This window comes from Lycorma delicatula, chromosome 7 (genome assembly GCF_047948215.1).
Source record: "Lycorma delicatula isolate Av1 chromosome 7, ASM4794821v1, whole genome shotgun sequence".
Lineage (NCBI taxonomy): Eukaryota > Metazoa > Arthropoda > Insecta > Hemiptera > Fulgoridae > Lycorma > Lycorma delicatula.
In genome coordinates, this window is record NC_134461.1 from 94,238,931 (window position 1) to 94,255,259 (window position 16,329).

The 16,329-nt window shown below is 26.9% G+C and overlaps 1 protein-coding gene across 1 annotated transcript in view; it reads right to left on the reverse strand.

Annotated features, from left to right (window-relative positions):
* GABA-B-R1 (gamma-aminobutyric acid type B receptor subunit 1) overlaps nucleotides 1–16,329 on the reverse strand; it is a 97,430-nt gene that overhangs the window by 44,368 nt on the left and 36,733 nt on the right. Inside the window, exons 11-12 of the mRNA XM_075371186.1 lie at nucleotides 2,623–2,773; nucleotides 544–784 (exon numbers count right to left, since the gene is read on the reverse strand). Of these exons, the coding sequence (XP_075227301.1) occupies nucleotides 544–784; nucleotides 2,623–2,773 (392 nt within the window). The remainder of the gene's footprint in view (nucleotides 1–543; nucleotides 785–2,622; nucleotides 2,774–16,329) is intronic.

Consider the following 16,329-nt stretch of genomic DNA (forward strand, 5'->3'; position numbering starts at 1 on the left):
AAACAATCTTTAAATATATATATATATATATATTTAAAATGTTAATTTTATCATGAAAGTACTTTTGTGAGATCTCGCATCCTCCCGAATTAAGGTAAGATATGCCTTATCTCAATATTCTATACTAGGTGGATTACATTAATAGAATTTTTAATATAATTTAACAGCACAGAGGAATATTATGAATCTTAAAAAGATTAACTTCAGGAAAAAAAATATATATAATATTAATTTTATCAAATAAACATTAATTTGTTACAAAAACATTTATAAGTAATAGAACTCATATTTTATTTCCCAAAACCCAATTTAGTTGTTGCTATCATACATATTCAAAATGAAAATTATTTTAATGTACGAAAAGAACTTTCACATTAAAGATGATGAAATAAAGAAATGTAAAGATTGATTGACAAATACTTTGATAAATATCACAAATAGTAAAAGAATAAAAATTATTAAAATGTATACAAGATAATGTTTAAAACAATTACCAGCATTTTAAAATAACAACTTAAAAGTATTTTTTCAAAGGGAACTTACCATAGTATCAGCTTTGGCTTTAGTTGTGAGTCGATGAACACGCCAAACTTTACTAAACATTGCACCATATGCCAATGTGAAACCAAGAGAAAGAAACCACACTCGAGCTTGGCATACATACGGATATACATCTGGTGAAACAAACTGACCATCAAGTCCTAATAGAAATACGCTTGATAAGCAAGTTATCACACCGACCAACATAATTGTATTACAAACTGGATGTGAAAATTGTATAACTCTGTAAATAACATAAAGTATAACAGTGTTATTAACAAATTATAGTATCCTATAACTCCATTCATGAGTGAATGAAGGACCATGTAATCCGAAAATATCATATGATTTATTGAAATCAAAATAAGTGTAAAGTGTAAAATATAAAAAATTGTTTTTATTATACACATTAATAATAAATTCCAACTTTGCTTACAATAGCCAAAGTGGTAGCATCTCAGACTTTTATCCAGAAGTTAATGAGTTTGAATCACAGACAGGGTTCAATTTTTAAAAAAATAGGCCTACAAAGTGGGGGAAAGTCCTGCTGTACAGTCACTATATCATTTACATTTCTTTGAACAGGGAATGAGTAAGTTCAAATTGTTGTTGTGGCTACATAGTTGAAGATTGTGTATAAACCCACTAATTTAATTGAGTCTGTAATCTTAGTATAATTTCAGTGATTTTCATTTTGCTGTAAATATGGAAAATTTTAATTCTCCAATTTAAAAAATTAATAGATTAACTTTAAACTCTGATGTTCATATTTGAAGAATTGTACCAACTTGAAATTAAAAAATCAAACCAAAATGATGAAAGAAATGGGTACTGAACTTAATAAAAAAAGGATGTATTAAAATATCCTGATAATGACCTTGGATAATCTGCATAAGTAGGATCCAGATAAACAGAATTATATAACAAAAAGTAATATTTAATTAAAAAATTAAAACCAATGAAAAAAGCAATGTAAAAATCACATTAAGAACATTCTCGTTCACACAGAAGTTTTTACTTTTTTAAAATGACTTTTTTCAAAAATACAACTTTTTTCAAGTAATTGTTCAAAGCCTAATAAAATGTGTATAAAATACATTTACTGAGTCTGATATTTAATTTGCTGAAACACATTATGAATCTGAAAGCTTATCACCCATATTCTGTTATAAAGTTTACAAAAATTAATTTTGATGTTTAATTTTTTACTTTTTTAAGATTTACCACAAAGATACTTGATAAAATAATAAAAATTACTTGTACAATATATAATAACCATTTTGATATTGCATCTTTAATATATACTACATTAATTTGCCACAAAGCCCACTTTGCAGTGCAGTGCAATTAGCCAACTCTTGGCTTAGAGCTGAGGTAAAGAAGACCTAAACAAACTGGATGCTTAAAACATTTAAAAACGTTATATAAGTTTTTTAAGCAGTTTTGAAATATTATCATAATATATTTTGAGGCTAACTGTATGACTAGATTTAATTTTTATCTTCCTCCATTAATAAACTTCTAATCTATGTGTTAAAAATTAAGCAGAAATGAAAAACTGATAATTGCTGTAAAGATATTAATGTAGTAAATCCAGCTTATGGATTAAATACATTAATTGTTTGATTTCCAGATCAATAAAAAAAAAGGTTTTCCTATAACTTCTTTGCTTCCAAATGTTTTTGATGGAAATGATGTATGAAATTACCAGTGACGCTATTGTATTGTAATATAAGACTCAGTTAGAGATTAGGAAACCCCTTTAGAGTATGTTTGAATAAAATATTTAATCTATATGTTTTTTTTTGTTTTTTTTTTTTTGTCATATGTTGTAAATTTCATATTTAATAAAATATAAGTCCAAATATTACTTCAGGTATTTGATATCTTGGTTTTCATGAAATGTGTGTGTGTGTGTGTGGGGGGGGGGTGTGCATGCGTGCGCATGCATATTTTGTGACTAATATCTTTTTGATTCCAGGAGGATTTGCATATGATGATTTACCACTGTGTAAATTAATGATAAAACTAATATAAAATGAAATGAAATTTAAAAGATTGCATAAACACTATTTATCACACCTTCTATGACTATAACATATGTTAAACACAATTAATGATATTGCAGCTAAGATTCCAACACTGGATATTGTCCACATACAAATGAATAATGGTACAGACAATGTACGAAGAACACGACGTACGATAGTTCTATCTTGAGGAACTTTACCACCTGGAAAAAAAAATGAAATCAACAAAAACATTTATTGAGTAATATGATGCAAGCTAAAAGTGTAAACATAATTACTCACCAACAGCAACCATAAAAAACTTTTACCACTTCATTTTATCCATCGCAAATCTAAAATGACATCAACTGTGACACAAAATTCTAAGTACACAACACTAATACAAATTACCTTTTCTAGCAATATGATTAAGTAAAAATCTCTTACTGGATAGAATTAGAATATTCATGTGTATTTCTATTGATATTTCATTAGTATCCAAGAATTTATAGACTGATTTGAATGATTTATTTATAATAAAACCATTGCATTTTTTGGACTCAAGGCGGTTTTAGTCTTAAATTTATCTATGTAATATAATAAATGAGCAAGAGTATGAGTTCAAATAAAGTGTGCATTTTCAGCATAATTTTTTGGGGTGTAATATTTTGAAGCACTGATCAAATTGTATAATGCAAGAGATAGCTATTTGGTTTCAGTAAATATAATTTTGAAGATAGACTAAATTTATTATTTTTTTTAATTATTGAAACTGGGTGACCTTTGCTCAAGATGTCAGTAATAAAGTAGAAATATTCACTACTTTAAATTCTATAGATATGGGGCAAACAAAATTTTCTATAGTGGGCTTTATCTTTATCTGAACTGATACATGAATGACGTTTTGTCTTTAAATTGACATATAAAAATGTTTTCCTCATACCTTTATGATTTGTAAACTAAACAAAATCAACTAAAATCAAATCACAAAAAAGTGTCATGCGCTTGCTGATTCCCTCACTATGCCTACTGTGTGCTATATATAGATACTAACATGCATTTTCAGTAAGCGCTCTCTCTCTCACTCTTATACACAGCTTATGCATATATGGTGTTCTCCCTCCATACTCATGCACAGATTATGCATATACGGCATTCTGCCTCTCTCTTATACAAAGCTTATGCATATATGCGCGTTCTCCCTGTCTCTCTCACCTGCAATCTATGCTACAGTGTGATGCAATACAGCTGATCATATATTATAGAAAACACATGCTCCAACTTATAATAATGATTAAATTTCAATATTATGTTTAAATTTGTCTGTTTTATGTAAATAAATATTTTTTATAATGTGTATTTCATTGTTAGTTCATATTTCTTATTAACAAAAAAAATGTTATCATTTGTGTACATTGTGTATACATTATTTTACACCATTAATAATTCATACAATATTGTGTAAGAAGCTTTGTTTCTGTCGTGTGTCCATCATCGTTTTTTTCTGTTTGTCTCTGCTTGTTTTTTCTGTTTATCTTTCACACTGGTTTATAATTGATTCTATTACAGTCATAAAAATATTAGCATAATGTTCAGCAATTTTTTCATAAGTTTTTTTCACCTTTGTGACCACAGGTTATGTTCAAATCTTTGTTAACTGAAAAAACACTAGCAATAGTGAATCAGATGCAGCATAAATTATAATAAATTTATTTTTCTTTATTTGTTTTATTTTAATTTCATGCTAAATGAATCAACTTAAATCCTTGATAGATAATCAAGAACTTGTATGATTTCATGAAAACAGAAACAGATAGATTTGTAAAATCGGAAAAAAATGATCACATTATTTCAGTTCAAAAGAGTGAAGAAAGAACTGCAGCTGCATGTAAAGTATCCCAATCACAAGTTGAGAGTATATTATATGTATTAATTGAATTTTTTAAATAATGATTAAATTCTGATCAGAATAATTACTGCTGAAACTTTTAGTACACTAGCATTATTGCAATAATACATGAAAAGAGTAAGAATTTTCCTTTCTATTTCTTGAAAAGGCAAAATACAACTAGAAGTTGCAGAGTTCATGAATTAAGTAACCATTAAATATCTTCATATTTATGAAACCTGACTCCATAAATATTTCAATCTAAAACAACAAAATAAAATTGTAATTTATTTCTAACAATGTTCAAAAAAATTAAATTAGAAAACTTTATTAATATTTCTATTTAAAAATCATAAAATAAGCATACAAAAACATGCAAAAGGAGACAGTGACCAAAAAAATAATTAACAAAAAAAACATAACATTTTAACAATAGGTAATTAAACACTGAATGAAATAATTTATAAATAAAATTTATAGGGGAAAAATATCATTAAAATAGAAAAAAAGATTACTAATACAAGGTTATTGCTTAGCAACCACATAAAAAAAATGGCAGCACTTCAGGAAGGTATCAAAATTTTTCGTGTGGCTCCAAAAAGCAAAGTAAGTCATTTTAAATAAAAATTTGTTTATTTAAGATCACTGTTTCTTTTCTATTACAATACAGTTGATAGTTTTATTATTTAATTTATTTAAAAATTAAGAACAATAAAGATCAGTTGAAACTAGTTCACAAAACTTGTGAACATGTTTTAATTAAACTTGTAATTATTTTTTTAATCAGTAAACCCTAAAAATAAAATTAAAATGAATGGACACGCTTTTTCAGATCCTGCTATTTACTATGACCTTTATACTTCACTTTCAGTTAACCTAGAAGTAAATTCAAACAGGATCTTTCTGATGATCGGTACCAACAGTCTGATATATATGAAAAGAAAAGCAAAACTTTTAGTTTGTAATGGATATGTTTTCCACATGCATTTTAACAATGAGAATGAGCTGGATGAAATGACAAATGAAAGAATTTTGTACCGTCATTAGAAATTAAACGCATTCTCTGTTCTCAGAGAACATAGTGAATGTGGGTTTAAATTCTATAGTGTTTTGTGTAAACTTACTCAATATTTTATAACAAAATCATATTTTTATATCTTCATATGTAGATTAGTACATATAATAAATGAATGTAGCTTTAAAAAAAGTCCCAATGGCTCTTTTGGGATATAATAGGTGGAACCAGAATTCCATACAGACAATGTACTGATTAGATGGAGATTTAAAATAAAATTGAGTTTCAGAATCTATCCAGGAGAGTGGACAACTCATGATAAGATGTAGATCAAAGTTTAAGAAATAAAGAAAAGGCTATAACAAACAAAAACATTAACAGAGAAGTGAAATAGGATAATATAAATTCAATGTTCAAGGAATTTATATGAACAGACTCAGAAACAAATGACAAAGGAGATATTACAGAGACTGAATTAAAAATTAAGTTAGGAAAGAAAACATTTGGTAAAAAGGTAGATTCTTTAGGAATGAAATTAGTAGATAAAGCAAAACAGCCAAGTAAGATTTGTTGAAGGAGAGATGTAAAGATTATTACTGAAAAAGTTAATATGTTAAATAAGAAAATGAGATCATTTTGCAGGAATACAGCCAAAATGTATTGTTACTAACGTACATTAAACCAATTTTGTGAGGAGAAGAAAGTGCTAACAGATGGCATTTATACAGGAACTGTACAAAGGGTAAAAATTACCTGATTGTGGGTGGTGGAAAAGAAATTGATGAGTCCCCAAAGAAGATTCAGTAAAAGATGTATAAATTCTGCCAAATTAAGTGAATTAGTAATTACAATCTTTGAATTAATAAAAAAGTATTTTTTAAATGCCTGTAATTAATTAACAGCTTTTTCTAATTATGAAACAATAATTAGCTACATACAGATAAATTTTAATAAAAATACACAATTAAAAAAAATAGATAAAATCTAGTTTGTGTCTACAAACAACATTAGTGGTCTGCAATTGAACATTTTTTTTAATGTAAGCCATCTAAGTAAGGACAAAATTCATCAATAAGAATTTATAGAGTTCAATAACAGTAAATTAGTTTATATCGTTAGAACCCTAGCTATCATAAAAACTTTTTAAAATTTAAATTGGTTTTAACAGGAGATTGTTTTTGCTTTCTAGAATAATTCCTTTTTTAAAAATTGGGGGGGAAATCCCCAAAAATCTATTTAGAATAGCTTTTAAAGCAAATTATTAGGAATAGTATTAAAAAGAAAAATTAAGGACACATTTTTAGTCTAAAATTGATCAAGGAAGTCCGTGATTTCTTTTTTCTAACACAGAATGATGATATTCAGCATCAACAGACTATAGTAAATGGAAAATTTAAACTACAATGTCATGAATTATGACTCATACAGCACATGATACTTTGGATACCCCAAGGCAAGCTCATCTTATAAGGCTATGGAAAATTCAGGCAAACTAGCAAATATCATGGAAAATCAGAAGATAAGTAGGCATCCCACTGATATCTTGCAAATTCAGGAAAAAAGTCCCAGATGATATTTTTATACTTTTATATAAAATTTCAATCAGAATTGCATGAATATTAAATTATATCTGATACTTCATGGGCAATTTATAAATCTGAATTTTTAGATCAATTTTAAAGAAAAACTTTTACTCCCCTAAGTTCCTAAGTTTTTTTTTTAAATCCAGTTTTCTTACTGGTTGAATAGATTTGTACATTATGTTATTAACAAAACTAATTAAAATTCTTCAGTTTCAGTCAGCTCATAATATCCATATTATTGAAAAGGTCATTTCCAGTATTTCATTGTTTTGTCAACTAACTGATAGCAACTGCTGTTATGATGTCTTACTCTTTGTTTCATTTGAGGTTACCTTTAATGTGCAATTACTTTTGTTGTTTCAGATTTGTTGTTGAATTATCTAAATGTATGTGTGTGTGTGAGTGTGTGCCTATAGTATACACTATGGGTAGTTTGTCAAAATTAATGTACAGATCACTTAACATATTAATTACTAACCTTATTTTAAAAACTGTAAATAATTTACTCAGCACATATAAGTTCTGCCAGGAACTTTAGTGTTGTTAGCTGTAGAAATTTTGTTGATCATGTTTTTTGAACAATAATAACCTACTTGGTTGTTTGCCCATTAAATTTGTCTACAACCTAACAAAATTAACGCTACCTATATTCATACTTCACAGTAATGCTCCATTGATGTTCTGTTGCATACAAATTTCACAATCCGAGAATGTATTAGTGATATTCTAGTCAGGTCCCAGATGGTCCTAGCAATTATAAATATCAGATCACTAGAATATTCCATGAAATTCTAACATATCCTATAGGTGTACCCTGAAATATTGCCAGGGAATTTCTATATTCTAAGCATGTTCCATATTATGGGACTTGTCAATGATATCCCAAGGTTTCCTGGATAGTGATGTATGGGGTATATTAAAATATGAGCATGTTAAAAACTAAAAGTGTCTTGGGGGATTTTTCAGATTCTTCTTAACCGCAGGCTGAGCACAAAAACAGTTAATAATGAACCGGTAAGCAATAATAATAATAATACTGAAACACAAGGTAAAATTTTAGATTTTGTTAAATTTGTAAAAGAATCGTTGAAAAAGGATTCAAATTTACCAGATGATTTCTTTATTAAAGAATATCAAGTATTTTTCTCTAATATATCAGATAAAAATGATATTAATAAAAATAAAATAAAATTGCATAATGACAAAAGTATTTTAAATATTGAACAAAACAAACTCAAAAAACCATCAGTCAATATTAAAAAAAAATATCAGAATAACAATTCCGATATAAATCTATATATCAGAAAAACAACATCACAATTTGCATCAAAATTTCAAATACAACCAATCAATAAAACTGAGAACCAAATACCAAAATCTCAGTCAGATAAAACTTTAATGCCAGTTCATGATACAAAAAATAAAAATAATGAATACAAACTTACAGAAGACAATAATCATGCAGGAGGTACTAAAATTTTTAATTTTAAAACAGATAGAAAAAATGACTCATATACACCAAAACTGTTTTTCATTAATAAAACTGAATCAAAACAACCCTTAGAAAATCAGTTAATCTGCAGTAAAAGTATAAAAAATCCTATAGTGATATTAAAACAATTAAATAAAAGCCAGGAAGAAGATGAATATTGCTCTGAAAGCTGTCATGAAACAGATCACACCAAAACAACTTTAACAAAAACTGAATCAGAAAGAACTGAACATCTGAAAACAGAAAATGAAACAATAGATCAACACCAACTAACAGTTAAAAATGAAAAAATTCCAAGTGAATCAGTAGGTAAAAGAGATAACAAAGTTAAAGATAAAGATTATGTGACATTAATACGTGAATTTCTGAAATATGAACCCAACTTACCAGATGATATGTTTACTAAACAGCAAGTTTACTGCTCTGCTACAAAAGATAAGAATGAAACTGACAACATAGTACCATTAATTGGTAGTAATAATACTAGCCCTGTAAATGCTGATAAAAAAGTACTTATACAATCATTACCAGTCAGTGTGAAAGAGAATTATAGTTATCAAAATTATAATTCTGATAAAAATCTTTTTAACATTAAAAAGACAATAAAATTTATATCAGGATGTCAAGAACAACAAATCTGTAAAAATGAGGAAAATGTAATACCAGTAGGTAAATCTGACAAGTCTTTTATTTCAGTGTGTAATATAAAACACAAAAATAATGAACCTAACCTAAAACAGGACAGTAACTGCAAAGGAGATGACTATAAAAAATGCAATAATGTAACTAATGAAATTAATAGCATTTTTACAACAAAGCTGTTTAAAATAAATAAACCTAAGTCTAAACAAACAGCAGAACTTGGATCAACTTATATGGATAAGATAAAAAGCTCAATTGGATTATTAAAATCATTATCTAAGAGCTTCAAACTGAACAAATACTACAACAGAGATAATCATCAAGAGATAGATAGCACAACTCTTGCAATGAATAAGAAAACGCAAAAGATTGAATTTCTACCAACTGAAAATAAAATAATTGATCAATTGGAAAGAAAAAATAAAATTACTAAAAAATATGAAAAACGTATTGATGAAGAATGTAAGGGGTTTGTTCAATTACTGAAAGAAGCACAGATAAATGAGCCAAATTTAACAGATGGCATGTTTATAAAAAAACAGGTTAATTCCTCTTCTAAACCTGATGAAAATGACACTGAAAACAATTTAATACAATCAAATAATATTGACAAGAAAAATGTAAATACATATCAAAGCAATTTTAAAGAATCTGCATTAGTTGATGTAAACAGGAATACAAGTTTTATTTTAATACCTTCAACACCAAATAAAAGCATAGCAGATGATCAAAAAAATGATTTACCAAAAGAGATTTTAAATAATACAAGAAATAAAGAAGAAAAAGAAAGATTATTAATAAAATATGAAAACAAAAACACAAAACTAATAGATAGAATAATAACCCTAGATCAGAATTTCCAGATTGATGTAAAAAGAAATAACGATGAAAATGATGGCAGCAATAAGATAATTGCAAAATGGGTGAAACTGTTACCAACATTAAACCAATACACACTAGAACCCTATGACCAAAATAGTAATAATGAAAATTATTATTATACATTAAATGATGGTAAAAGCGAAAATTACATTTTAAAAAATGAAATTATGACACCAAAATTTGTGAATGATAATGTTAAGATTATGCCCAAATTTAAAAAAGTAAATAAATTAAAAATTAAAGAGTTAGGAATTAAAAACCTACTATTAACAAATGGAAGTAGAAAAATGTCAACCGATGAAAATCCTTTGATGGCTAAAAAAATAACCATGACTGCAGGAAGTAATGAAAATGAAGAAGATAACATTACTACATCGAAACAAGACTGGAAAAATGTTACAAATAATAATTGGTCAATCAAAGATGAAAAACATATTTTTCAAGTACTTCAAACAATACTATCAAAAAATAATAAAAAAACTCTTGTAGTAACTAAATCAAATACAAAGAAACAGAATAATCAAATAAAAGAAACAGAAAATAAAATATTTAACAAACTATTGAATATTAATAATAAAACTGAACAGCCATCTATTGCTGATGTGACAGAATTAATGAAACATGTAGTAATGAAAACTAAATCACTAAATTACACCCTAAAACAACCGATGCAAGTTCAACAACAGTTACTGACAGTTACAGGAAATCAAAAAATTTCACCCATAAGAAGATCATTATCACTGATATCAATGAATAAAGAAAACAAAGATAATCTTCAAAATGGTAATGGTGGAGCTGGTGATAATTATTACAATCAAATTATTAATAAATATAAAAAATGTTATTTAATAAATCAATATAAAGAGAAAATATTACAGGTGTCATGCCCTGAACAACCTGAAAGAAATAACAGCAATAAAGTAGTAACAAAAAACAGCAAAAATTATAAAACACAAGAACCTAAATTTCATAATAAAAAACCTATGTCTCAAGAGAATAAAAAAAATAAGAATTATATTGATCAAATAACAGTGCCAAAAAGAAACAACGAAATGACTTTAAAACAAACTACTGAAGATCACAAAGAAAATAAAGCACAGGAACCCTTACTTTTGTGTAAAAAAGCTCCAACCATAGATAACAGACCTGAGATAAAGGAATTAAATTTAAATGCCAAAATTATATCAAACAATGATAGAGGTCCAACATCAGGCATACATCCAGAAAACACCACTAAAAAAATAGAATCACTTCCAAACATAAAAAAATATCTAAATGAGTCTGCACTTAGATTACATGCAGAAGTAAAATCTAACATAAAAACAGAAAACAATTTTAAAAGGGAAAAAATGCCTGATTACTTTAATAGCAAAAAAATAAAAATAACAGCAACAAAAAACAACTTTCCGATGAAAACTAATAGAAAGTCAAAAAAAGACTTACCTTTAAAATCAATGAGAAAAACTGATATTCTGTTACATAATGCAGATTCAAAGAAAACACTTGTAAATATCAAAAATAAAATTGTTGTTGACAAAGTTTTCAATAAAAATCTATTAAAGGAGTCAAGCGATAATAATGGGTTGTTTTCAAAATCATATGAACGTCAAATCCAGGACATTAATGAAAAAGAAGTGAAGAAAAATTCTACAATTGGATCAGAATCAGAAACTTATGAATACAATGACTTTTTTAAAAAAATAAAGAAAGTAGAAGAAAAATCAAATAAACAACAAAAGGAAAAAATTAAGACCCCCAAATTCACACAAAAAAAAACTGAAAATGAATTATTGAAAGTAAATAGTAAAGAATTCATTAAATTAATAAAACCTGTAGAAGGAATACAAAAAGAAATAAAAAAATCACCATTACATGAATATTACAAAGATTTAAAAGTAAGTGGAATAGAAAATATAAAAACCCTTCCACAACAGTATAAAACAAGTGATTTACACAAAGAAGAAAGTAAAGACAAATTTAAACGATTAAAAACTGAAAAGAAAACATGGTCTTCAATCAAACACAATCAGCAAGCAATACATAACCAAACTGAGCAACCAAAATTAGTGATTCCACAAACAATAATGGAAGGCCAAGAATTGAAAAAAAATTATGAAAACATAAATGTTTCAAATAATAAAAAATTGGCCATAAATCAAAGGCTGAATCAACAAATTCCTCAAAAAAATGAAACAGAAAAAGCACTTAAAATAGCAGAAAGAATGTTTTCATCAAAAGATAAGCCGGTTAGTTCAGAATTAAAAGTCAGTTCAAGAATAACCACAAACTTCAATAAAAATTTATTTTCTGATAAATTTATTTGTACAAGTGGTAATAGAGGATATAAAGAACCTTCAGTTTCAGAACTTCTAATCAGTGAATCAAAGTTCAGAAATCAAAAAAGTTTATTACAGCAAGTAACAAACATGAAATATAATAATTATACATTTAATAATGAAATACATTCATTCAATAAGAATATAGCTGAAGGGAATAAGAAAAAAATTGTTGTTAAAAACGATCTAAAAAAGCAGTTATCAGAAACCTGTTTAGAAAAATTCAATTCAAATACAACAGAGAATAACAATAAAAAGAATACAACAGAAAATAATAATAAAAAGAATGAAAGCACATCTACAAAAGAGTACTTGCAAACCAAACTCAATAACATAAAACAATACTCATCAGGAAGTGTTGTATCAAACATATTAATACCTGCAGCAGTAGTAGCAACTAATACTTTTTTAAAAAAACCCATTAGTTCAACAAATTTAGCAAAAGCTTCAAAATCAATGACTAAAATATTAAGTGAAAGCAAATCATTAACTTTCAATTCCAATAAGAGTTCAGCGCAAAAAACAAATTCATTAATTAATATATTAAAAGTGCCAATTAAAAATGATGTTAAGTTATTTAGCCACATACAACAACATAATTTTAACAAGAATAAAATAAATGATACAGAAAAAAGTTATAAAAATAAAGTCAGTAACAACATTAAAGAAAAAACTGATAATACAATAATTTCCTTACAAAGCATAAAGAAAAACTACAGACAACTGAAAGATATAAAAAATGTACAGTTGTTAGCACACCCATCAAAAAACAATACAATGCAAAAAAATTTTACTGATATAAACCATAACAAAGATAAGAATTTTAATAAAATCAATAAAAATAATAATGAATCCAATCACAAACTACCAATCATTAGGAAAATAATGGTATCAGATCATGTAATGAATCGTCAAAATTACTTCCACCCATTTAAAGATAAAATGAATCAAAATTTTTACTGATTAAAAACAAGAACAAAAAATAGGGCTGCGAAATATCTTTTTTAGACATAAAAATTTCAATAACAAGGAATTTAAAAAAAATACAACAAATAAAAAAAATAATTTTTAAAAACGCTTAAAACCTCATTTAATAATTAAAGTAAAAATTTACATAATACAAATAAAATGGATATTTATACCAGAATATCAAGTTCAAAAAACACCACTTATAGAGCTAGCTAGTAAAAGCACTAAAATAACTCATAAATTATGCATCTCTTGAATGTCAAAACACGATTTAAAAATAGAGAAAAAGACTATTTGATGAAGACATTACGAACAAGAACATTCTCACTGTTCACAGTTACCAACAAATTAAAACTAAACCTGTAATGAATGAAAAAACAAAACGAATAAATATTGGTAAGAAGAATAATTGGAAGAAAAAGCTCTTAATGAAACTGTAAAATGTAAAAGTTAATATTGAATTAAGCAATAATGATGCAAATTAAAAAATAATGAAGTCACTGAGAAATAAAACTGACAGAGCAATAAATATTTTTAATGCATATGTTTCTTTGTCTATGTTTATTTCTAATGTACATGTTTATTTTTATTATGCTTTTATCAAAAGCATAAGAAAATTATAAATGAATAATATGAATAAGTATAATCAAAACCAAAACTCAAGTGTCAAAAATTGTGTATTATAGTCTAAAATAATTATGATTAAAAAGTCATAAATTTCCAATCAAATTTACACATAAGGAAAATTACACCATAATCTAGTGACACAAATTGATTAAACTAAAAACAAAATATGGCACAAACATGTACCATACTGTGACTGTAATGTCAAAATATAATAGAAAAAAATTGAAACGACTAAGATATTAATATCAAAAAGGAACAATCATTAACCCCCACTTGTAAAAATAAAAATCTAATGGTAGGTATGAATTCTGAAGATAAAAAACATGTAAAGGTATAAAGAAATTACTAAATATCAATATAAAAATAGAATTTAAAATAAATTCAATTTCTTGAATGGTATTAGTCCCCTGTTACTGAGCAATGAATTTTATGTAGTATTACTAGCAAAGCAAATTTAATATAATTATAATCTATACTATTGCAAAGGGGAAGGGGTTTTCTTTGTATGGGATAAACAAAAAACTACCTGATCAATCGCAACCAGATTTTTACCCATGTTTCTTGGCATAACTGAGAAGGATTATAGATATATTTCATCTAAAAAATCTTGAAAAAACCACAATAAAAAAATACATTAAAAAGATAATGCTTCACTGCCTTTATACATAGTATGTTGACTCTCCACTAGGCAGCAGATATGTTGTGCTCAGACAACTTTTTTTACATAATATATTGGCTCTCCGCTAGGTGGTGGACATGTTGCACTAAATTCAGTCTTCTTAATCTCAAGAGCAGAAGCTGCCAATAATTGTTAATTATTGAATATCAGAAAATTTTAATTTGTTTCTTTGATATACGTATAGTGGTTAGGTTAATGTAGTTGTATTCAATTTCTCAGGTAATGTGATATATTGGTTCTGTGATAGGGGATAAATATTTGATTATTCAAATTTATTTATCTATTTTGGCAGTATTTTTTGAGTGATAAATATTTGATTATTCAAATTTATAAAATGAAATAAATAGAATTAATTAATAAGTAAATAAAAATACAGATATCAAATAGAAATAAAAATAATCTCTGCTTAGAAATTATATTAAATAATCAGTAAATTAATTGACAACGAACTGCTTCTAGCAGGAGAGAGCCTAAAGCAAAGCTTTGCTTCTAGCATGGAGGAGGCAATGTGCAGCCACCTGGCACACCACTATTGGTCCACTCTGCACTAATAGCAACTAAAATAAAAATGTGAGCATATACAACAAACAAACCCACGCATCATCATTACTTACTGAGAATGATTTTGGCAGTATTTGTTCAGCAATAAATATTTGATTATTCAAATTAATTTATTTATTTATCTATTTTGGCAGTATTTGTTCACCAATAAATATTTGAATATTCAAATTTACTTATTTATCTATTTTGACAGTATTTGCTGAGTTCTTTTTCTAAAATCATGACGAAATGGAAGAGATGTAATTTTCGTAGAAAATCTGAAATCTGCAGATGCAAGGCAAATAACCACATTGCATTTACATGAGACTATGGAAGACCATGAGGATCTATTTTATGATGCTATACAATATAGGAAAGCCACTTTAAAATTCAGATATGCTTTTGATTTGGATTATATTAATGGTAAAGATTTACAAATTGGTGCAATGATTAAAATATGCAATCACTGATTTGCAAAAAATGGAAAGATGAAGCACCTGGTATGTGTTGTTCTAGTGGGGAAGTTACACTTCCTATACTTGAGCTACCAGAACCAATCAACAGTTTAGTTTTAAGATCTCATCCTTTGTCAAAACATTTTCCAATATTGTTGGAAAATACAACACTTTATTTCAGGTGATTTCTTTCAGTTCTAAACAAATCGTAGACAGGAATTTTATGCCTATGTTTAAAATTCAAGATCAAGTTTACCATCGCATAGGAAGTTTATTGCCTGCACATGGTGCCGATCACCAATTTTTACAAACTGACTTCCTTTCAGATGCTGATCAAACTTCTCTTCGTACTAATATTATTCCAAACTTGAATAAGGAACTAACAGCACTCTACCAAGTTTTGTTAGAACATAATAATCTGATCACAGTTTAAGTGCAATATTGGCAACACATCTTTGGGTAACACAGAAGATTTTAAATTAATAATTCATGCTGATCATGTACCTGTTAATCAGCATAGGGGTCACTATAATGCTCCAACTATTAATAAAGTTGTTTTTTTACTGGTCAATGAAGGTAAAGGACCTAGAGATATAATCTTGCGTTGTCGTAATAGTCTAATGCAACATGTGTCGAGCTTCATCGCTCATGTCCTTTACAATATCCCCTTAT